Here is a 9896-nt window from a genome sequence, read left to right on the forward strand (position 1 = left end):
TAATAATGGTCAAAAAATCTTTTTGTATAAAAAGTTTTTTCTACAACCAAACCTGAATTCAAACTATTTTTAAACCGTTCAATTATAATTTTTTTTTAGAGACTAGCTTAGGATAGCTCACATGGAGGAGATTAAAAATTATTAGTTTTTACCTGATTATATTATAGAAGGATTGTGAGGTAAATTTAAATAAAAAAGATTTATTATACTGTATATTCAGATATTAATAATTTTTATTTCAACGATAATATGAAATGCATTCTGTAATTTATAAAATTTTCATGAGATGCCCATTCAAGGGTCGTAGCGTTTTAAACGTATAAAACATTATGATAGGAAATTATAAATAGATTTTGTGAGAGCGGGACTGACCTAAAGGCATCAAGATTAGAAGTATTCTTATAATGTTTAATATGACTTTTCATTCAAAAAATAGATTTTAACTCCGAAAATAAATAATCTTTGATAATAGCTTTTACCAAATTCATATATTTTTATTTTATTTATTTAACCAATAAATAATGTTTATAATTAGGAAGAAATTTGTTTAAAAAATATTGATCACTTTTTGTATTATAAATCAAAATCTTTGCCTACAATTAAAATTATGTACTATAATCGTAAAAATAGTAAATTATTATTTATTTTTGCTATAATGGGCATCCATGTACGAGTCATAATATCGATGGAATGTCCTCATTACTGCGTTTGCTCTTTCAGCGATATGAGTTTTGGTTGCCGCTCCAACTTATCCATTCTGTCAAGATTAGATAACAATAATACAAAATCGATTACTTTACATAACCAAGATATAACGGTTTTACCTAAAGCTAGCTTCGCTAATTTCGTTAAATTAGTTAGTTTAACCATTAATTATGCCGATATGAAGACCTTATCAGTAGATTCATTCTTAGGTATATACAATATTGAAACTTTGGATTTTTCTCACAATTCAATTGTTTATATTGAAGAACGTTCCTTTTATGATCTACAAAATCTAACAAGACTAATCCTTTATAATAATTCCTTGGAACATATACCTTCGATAGTGATGAATTATTTAAACAGAATCCATGTACTCAATGTAGGAATGAATAATATCTCTGTTCCATTTTTCGGCAAATGTTATAGAAATCTAACAGTTTTACAGGTTATAATAATGAACAACAATCCTATACGACAGATAACGCATTTCGATTTTGTCAATTTGAATTATTCTAACCTTAACCAATTAGATTTATCTTCCTGTCAAATCAATTTCTATATAATTTACAGTCATTTTTATATGTTTCGCAACATTCAATGGCTAAATTTAGCTAATAACATTATCGAACCCGACAATATTCGGGCTATCTTGGGGTCTTTTGCACCCTTCAAGTTGAAGTTCTTAAATCTATCATTCATTGAGGCTAGACACTTTGGAACTCACACATCAATTTTTAGTCTATTTTATCCTAATAGAATTAAAAGCATTGATTTTTCCGGTAATAAATTTATTCGTCTAAATCAGGAAGATCTGAGAGGATTAAACAAAGTTGTTACTCTAAATTTTGATAATAATCGATTAAAATATTTAAATATAGCTGCGAGTTATATTGCATTAAAATATTTAAAGCTTAATTATAATTCGTTTAAAAATACCTCATGCCAATCCTTCCAAATACCAAAATTTATCACAAAAATCGAACTAAACTACAATAAATTGGATATCTTTGACGGAAAATGTTTTTCGCCTAAATTATTGTGGTTAGGTTTATCACATAACAATTTAAAATTATTGAAAAATATAGACACCTTAAAAAGCCTGAAGGTTCTAGATTTATCTGGTAATTTTTTAGATCGCGTACCAACAATGATAACTTACTCGCAGCTAGAATATTTATATATTTCGGGTAATATTATACGAGCATTGAAAACGGAGGATTTTAATGGTTTAACCTCGTTAAAATACCTCGATCTGGCGCACAATCTGATTCACACGATTGAACCATTCACGTTTACTAAATTAAATTCATTATCCACACTCATGCTTGATTATAATCCTTTAACGCACATTTACAATGACACACACTACAAATCGTTATCCAATTATTCCTCGTCACATGTACACATCTACGATTACCTTACAGCCAGTTCCTTATCGATGAGCTACAATAACTTAACCGACCAATCAATATCGGGGATATTTTCCCACGTTTCTTTCCCAAACATTACTTACATAAATTTAACCGGGAATATGCTGCGAATATTTAACCCAGCCGTCTTTTTAAGCTTTATACACTTGAAAAGTTTAAATTTATCAGGAAACTCTATCAGAACTATTTCTCCGGACTCCTTCACGCACACCTCTCCTTTACAATCCTTATCGATTTTAGATCTAAAAGGTAATAATATCACGTGCGAATGCAATTTACATCAATGGTTGATCAGACAATTTTGGTTGTTAAAGAATTCGTTTGACCTTAGAGTCGAAAAAACGTGCTCTGCCTATCACAATTATAACAACCGCACAGTGACTAATAACACTTTCGATTTTTTTCTTAAAGACGAATTTTGTTCAAAATTATATATGTATAAAGCTTACGAAAAAATATTTAATATAGATTAATTCATCATGGTTATGTTAAAACTAATTATATAATGCATTTATTTTGTAATAAAAATAATTATAAAATACGATTTTTTTAAAAAAATATACTTTAATAAAATATTTCATTAGGAATGGTTGAAATCATTCGTTTTTTTTAAAAAAAAACAATTATTAGTAATCTGTGGAATAACCGTTATTACTAAAGAAATAAATTTAAAATTTAGTATATTTTGAAGTTTTTAAACTTAAAAACAAAGTCGTAATACATAGGATTGGACTGGAATATCTCAAAATGCAGATTCAGCACATCGTCAACCAATTTAACTCCATATCTACTTTTGGTCAAAAATGACATTTTTATATATTTTTATAATACAATCCTATTAACATATCCGAAATATAATCAGTCAAATTATCTAATTTATATAATCTCCGTAATCAAAAAATGAATATTTTCGTATCTTAATTTTAATTTTTTCTATCAAATTTCCTACCATCTTAAGGTTAAATAAATCAAAGGAGACTATATACCTCTAATGTTAAATTATTTTTTTAATACATCAACGAGATTCAAACCACAGACTTAACGTTCCAAACGCAAACATTCTTTCCCACTCAGCCCCCTTCTATCTTAAAGTTTCTATTACATTTATTCTTATATATGAATTTATATTTTCAAAAAAATTAACAGGTAGTAAAATTATCTACATATGGAATTCTTTTATATTAAACACATTTTGTAATAGATTAATTTTAAATCGTTATTATGGAAAATAGAAATAGTTCAAAATAAAAAATGTTTATCTTTAATAACTTTGTTAAAAAAATTTAACGAAAACCAAGGAACGTATATATATATATTGCGTAATCACATTAATTCCAAAATATTAAACCTCTATTAATATCTTATATTACACACTATCACCTTAATTTTATGACAAATCTTATAATAAAAAATATCAAATTTATTAGTTTAACATTTTTAAAATTAAACATTTCTTTTATAAATTCTTTTTATATTTAATGAAATATAATAATATCAAATTTATTAGTTTAATATTTTTAAAAATTAAATTAAATATATTATTAAATTCATTAGGTTCTAGATGAAAAATGTCATAAATAGGAGAAATCTAAAATAATTTAGATATATTTTTCTTTTGCATTAGGATTTATTTTCATTTAAAAAATTTTGTAATATATTAAAAATTAAATTGTTCATCTTTGAATTCTATTTATATATAGGGGGTATTTTAGATTCCATTTTCATTTCAAAAAATGGGTGATTAATTAAAAATTTGTTTATTTTTATTTTGCCTACTCAAATTAATATTAAATAAACCAATAATATGAAAGTGTAAAAAAGTTTAAAATTATATATATCTGAATTGAGTATAAAAGCTTAAAACTCAAAAATTTTATAGGCTGAATCAAATGGTGTAAGGTGAAATCATTTATGTGATAATTAAAGACTATATTAAAATTTTTTAAATATTAGTTTAAATAATTTACCTACTAATAAAAATTTATTAAAACGTAATTTATTCAGAAAGTATTTTTTTTGGCAAAATATGTGAAACTAGGAAAGTTTTTCAAAAGATGAAATCAGGTATAAAAATATATCTTCACACCAAATTTAAAGTCTTTATGCTCAAGGGTTAGAAAGTTATTCGCGTTAACATTGTTACCCCATCAATCGCTTTACCCCGGTCTCTCTTATTTTAGAGAGGTTTTATGGACTCTATATTTAATGCCTTGAACAAAATGGTGAATTAAAATATTAATAAACATTATAAAAAAATTAAGAGATGTTTGTGACAATAACACTTAGCATAAAAATAAAGGACATTGAGAAAGATAAAATGTTATAAATTAGCAATTAAATTACAACTGGGGCCTGGTCAAAAAATTCCTTATATATTTTGCTCCTTCTAAAGCGAAATCTCAGATAGACCACATAAGGGATTTGGGAAATAAATTTAAATCTTTCTCTCTTTAAGAAAGAAAGAAAGAAAGAAAGAAAGAAAGAAAGAAAGAAAGAAAGAAAGAAAGAAAGAAAGAAAGAAAGAAAGAAAGAAAGAAAGAAAATTGACATTTCTTCCTGAAAGTCTTTTTATGCCTAAAATCACAAAGAATTTTCTTATAAAAGATTACGAAAGAGATTTGAAATTTTAGGTAAAATTTGATCAAAACCTAGTATGAGACTTCTCAAAAAATCTTGAGAGATCAATTTTATGAGGATTTTTTTATTTTGATGAATTTCAAACTCTGATATTTCTTATCTTAAGAAAAATAAAGAGAAAAAGAAAAGTATGCTAATTATTTTTGCATGTGCCGAGTTTCCCAAAATATTTGTTTGGAAAATATAATTATAATATTTGATTTTTTTTTGTTTTGACTTACTCGTGTTAAGACTCAAATTAAATAGTATCCAGGACTAATAAATTCAAGAAAAAAGAAAAAGGAATATAAATTAATTTTTAATTTTTTTAATAGAAAAAAATACCATGTTAATTAGCAAATTAAAAGTCTTATATTTTTAACTTTTAAATAAGGGTAAATTTGTAAAACGTACATTTTTCCGGCATTGGTTCCAACTCCCGGGAAATACAGAGCTAGGATTTTTAATTAAAATGAATAAAAACTTTTTGTATATTAAAATACATTATTACCCAATTATTTCAATTGAAAAAAAACGAACTTAAAGTCCAACGATAATTTTTATAATTTAATTTTAATAATTAATTAGAACAAATAAATTCAAATTGCTTCCCTACTTTTGTAAATTAACACAAAATGTATTTGCAAAATTTAATTTAGCGAACCGAACCTGACCAAACTCTTAAAATTCCAGGAACAATACTAAAAGCAGGAAACTGAACCATTTTTTTGTAATTTTTATTAAAATAAATTCTTTAAAACAATACAACGCTATAAAATATTTTTAAAAAATATATAGTATTTTTACAAGTAAAGATAAAAAAAAAGAAGATACAAATTATAATTATTAAAAATATTAATTTTTTATATGGAGTTATTTTTCGCTTTGAATTCATATATTGGCGTCCACTAACTATTTTCATGTGAGTTATTTGCCTGATGCTGTAGAATGTATTTCTTAGATGGTTGGAGAGTTGAATAGGTTTAGTTTTCGTAGTTCATCGATGTAGCTTGAGTACAGCCGTTTGAGCCTCTACTATGAGTTGGACTGTATTGGTGATATGGTTATCTTTAATCTCTTATTATTTGACCAAGGGATCTGAAGGTATATACGCCTTTCTAAGATGACATGGATTTGGTTAATTCCTTTTAGTTAATTTAGACTTTTGTCTTTTCTTTTATGCCAACATATGTATCGAAGATATCATATTTGAAAAGCGTAAAAAATCGAGACAAGTTGTTAGTTTTGTATTATCTCTATGTTAATCTAGTTGTGAAAAATAAATTAGATTTCTAATTGGATTTAAGCTACCATAAGGCAATCCGAGCAAGGCATCGCACTTTAACGTTCATATTAAGTATTTACAAGGTAAATTTTAAATCGTTAGTTTAGTTCAAGATTCAACTATTAAAATATAAAAGATAATAAATTATATGATTATAAATATATGTTTATCCAATAATTGATAATAATGATAATCACTAGGACTCGGAAAAACCAAAAACAAAACGAGATTTTGTTTTTAACTTTAAGTTTACATTTGTTTTATTTTTTGATTTATAGATTTTTGTCTCGTGCTTGATTTATATTTTTAATTAGTTCTTGCTTTAAAATTGTTTCCTAATGTTAACTTAATAGTATTTTGATTTTGGAACCGAAGCCAGAACCCTTGGTTAAAACAAAACTTGGAATGCCTCTATTATAAATTTTTCAAGAACTGGTTCTAATGAAGGTATAATAATTTATTATTGTTCAAAATATTTTATGATTTAGAGGGTTCATTTATTGCTTATAATTTTAGTAATTTCATGGTTTTAAAAGAGTTTGAAACACACCATCAAATCAATTTATATTACTTATGTTAATGAATTTATGAAGAATTTGTTGTTAAACATTGATTATCCCATTTTAAATTCCGACAAGTGGTTTTATTGTATAAAAATAATAATTTTAGTAAATTCCCCTGTAAACGTTTTCGATGTATTTTACTACTATATGATAATTATTATAAACTTTAAGTCAATTTTGGTAAGAGCAAATTTGGCAAAAAAATTTAAAAAAACATTGTTTTTCAATTTAAAAAAATTGCACTGGGCTTCTATGTTTATAGGTAAATGTTTGTTTAATTGTTTTGGCTGATTTTTCTCATTTTGTTTTTGGTACAAATTTATTTTCTTTTTAAAAATTCAGCTTGCTAGTCAAATTTTTTTAAAAAATGCCTGGAATTTGATTCAATTTGAAAAAAAACTAGGCCCAAATTTTTTATTCATTGATGTAACCTTGCCCAAAAAATTTTAAATGACTCATAGGGCCAAGCTTAGCAAAAAATCTTAATTTATAAATTAAGCATATTATTTTAAATAAATAAAAATTAGTAATTCCCTTTTCCTAATACTAGAGAAATAATATATACCATTTTATTTTACAAAAGGAAGAGAATATATTATTTTATTTATTTAAATCTGCCCAAGTTTTTTTATAGAGCTCTACTATGATTATACAAAAAAAATTAAAACCAAATTTAATTGTTATAATGAAAACCAGAACAAACATTTATAACGATGATAATCTACTGTCAGTAATAAAGTAAAAAAAAGTTCAGGTTCTTGTTTTAAATTTCAAAATTATTTAGAAACCAAACTTATTTTACATGGTGTTCCTACTTGAGGTCTGCAATGGGCTGGTTTTTAGCCCAAAAGCCTGCCTGTCCAATATTTTTAAAAAATTATACATGCCCACCAATAGTTTTTAAAAAAAATATACACACTCGTCCATGAGTCTAAATTCTTCACTCGCCCACCTGTCCATTAGTCTAAAATTTCTTACTCGTCTGCCCATTATATAATTTTTTTTAACCCACACCCATAAAATTTAAATAAGCTCATTCTTCCAACTAATTAAAAAAAATGATTCAGTTTCAATGCTACACCATTATAAAAAAGTTTACTAATTTAGGAAATTACTATATTAAGCAAAAAAAATTCATTTAAATTATAGATAAAGAATTCATTTGATTTAATAAAATATTTATCTAAAAATATAAAATAAATATTTATTGATATAATTTATAATTATAATGTAAAAATAAGAATGAATCAACAATTTCTGGATTTATGCATGTTCCATATTTTTCTATAAATAAACCTTCCAGCAATGTTAATTCCCCGTTCAGAATCAGCACTGGTTAATCTTGATAGCTTCAATAAATCTTTTTCTTGTTGTTTCCACCAAAGTAGGATATCCGCTTGAAGAATATCCTCCACTTAGGTAAGATATTTAAATAAAAAGGGAAACCATTAAAAAAGTAATTTAAATTAATTGTTTATAAATGGTAAACTTAAACTACACTTAGTAGCCTAAAATCCTTATACAAAAACTCACTACTTTAAGATTTAAATATTTTGTTATGTCATTAGGTAAGGTGCTCTCCTCTGTAACAGCTATATCTTCCCATCTGTTGTTGTTTAATTTTGATGTGGATACTATCTATTTCAAACATTGCATTTATAATTTAATGTCTTTAATTGAATTCTCTTTGCTATTGAAGAAATGGGTAAAATAAGATTTTCATCCACGTTGATATAATATTCTTCCATGCAAATATATGTTTTCGATATCAACACATCCTTAGATATCAATTGATATTAAAAATGTTGAAATTTCATGGAGCATTTTTTAAATATTTATATAAATGATTTTAAATAACAAAAGTTGTAAATTTTTTAACCTGTCCACCTACCTGCCCATAGTTTAAATATTTTTCTTATCCTTAGCCTGACCACCCACCTATTCTTAAAAAAAGTTTAACCTGCTATCCTGTGGGCCCATTTAGATGAACCGAGCATGAGTGGGCAGACTAAAAACCTGCCCAATGTAGACCTCTAGTTCCTACCATTTTCTAATTACAATTTCTTGAGACAATTGTGCAGAAATCATAATATAACAAAGTTAAGTATGTATCAGACCTCTCCTTAAAATTAATTGGGATTGCCATATTTAACAGGTATTTCCATTGTAGGGGCCTTTGAATGAAACCAAGGTAAAGCTTAACTTTTTTTAAAACCATTTAATCTTATGTAAATTTTAAAATTTTTTTATAGTCAATTGAAATTTATCAAAGTTGAAATTATCAAGAATATAGTTTTAGATATAGGATTTTTGATGTCATTGTTATGTAAGGAAATAGAAAAAATTTATATTAAATCAACCAATATGATTTAATAATATTCTACAATTTATTTCCAAAATTCACACATCTTTAACAACTATCAGTATTATATATATTATGCAAAAATCAATTTGGACTATTTACAAGATCATATAATATACTAGTATTTGATTGAAATGTTTATTCAATTTTAGATATAATTCCTGCTTTCTTGAGCTCCTCAACTAGCTCTCCGTTTTTGTGCATTTGTAAAAGAATATCACACCCACCAATAAATTCTTTATTTATATAAATCTGAGGTATCGTAGGCCAATTTGAATATTCTTTAATAGCTGTTTTTTTAAAAACAATGTAATTAAATGTTAAATTTTATTAACCATTTCGAATTTTTTCGTTTTCAAGAACATCAATATCGTAAATGTCAACACCATGCATTTCAAATATTTTAGCAACAGCATTACTAAAGCCACATTTGGGCGATTCCTTAGTTCCTTTCATAAATACTACAACTTTTTTGGGAGCTTTATCTATTAGATTTTGTATGCATTGAGAATTTTTGGTGTTTGTACAAAAGTATTTCAGAAAATATCCATGTGAATATGAAAAATTTTTATAAAAATTTATCATTTTGAATGAATGCATGGTTTGTGAGGTTGATTCTGGGTTTTAAGGAGTCAACCAGATGTTACATTGAATAAGTAATATTTTAAATATATTTAAAAATTGTTATCAAATATTTAAGCCTTGAGGTAAAGTTGTTAAACTTATATATGGTACAATAGCTGAACTTAGTTATTTGGAGTTAATCTCCCATCAAGCCTAAGATTTTCATCAAAGTAGAAAAGTAAAGGAATTAATAATAGTGTATGATGATTTTTTAAATTTTTTAAGGCTTAAAAAATATAAAAAATATATAATATAAAAATATATAACTTATTTCTATCATATTTAAAATTATAAAAATCTTTGAAAGATGA

General features: G+C 25.3%; 1 protein-coding gene across 1 annotated transcript; it reads left to right on the forward strand.

Annotated features, from left to right (window-relative positions):
- The first annotated feature begins 655 nt into the window (after positions 1-655).
- Positions 656-2608, forward strand: LOC135924077 (toll-like receptor 13). The gene has a single exon (XM_065459125.1). The coding sequence runs from the start codon at positions 656-658 to the stop codon at positions 2606-2608; it is 1953 nt and encodes a 650-aa protein (XP_065315197.1).
- Positions 2609-9896: the final 7288 nt, after the last annotated feature.

This window comes from Gordionus sp. m RMFG-2023, chromosome 2, assembly GCF_954871325.1.
Source record: "Gordionus sp. m RMFG-2023 chromosome 2, tfGorSpeb1-WG-v2, whole genome shotgun sequence".
In the NCBI taxonomy this organism is placed as follows: domain Eukaryota; kingdom Metazoa; phylum Nematomorpha; class Gordioida; order Chordodea; family Parachordodidae; genus Gordionus; species Gordionus sp. m RMFG-2023.

Bases quoted from the DNA above. Each gene is read 5' to 3' on its own strand.
- LOC135924077 (XM_065459125.1), top strand. From the start codon at position 656: ATGGGCATCCATGTACGAGTCATAATATCGATGGAATGTCCTCATTAC.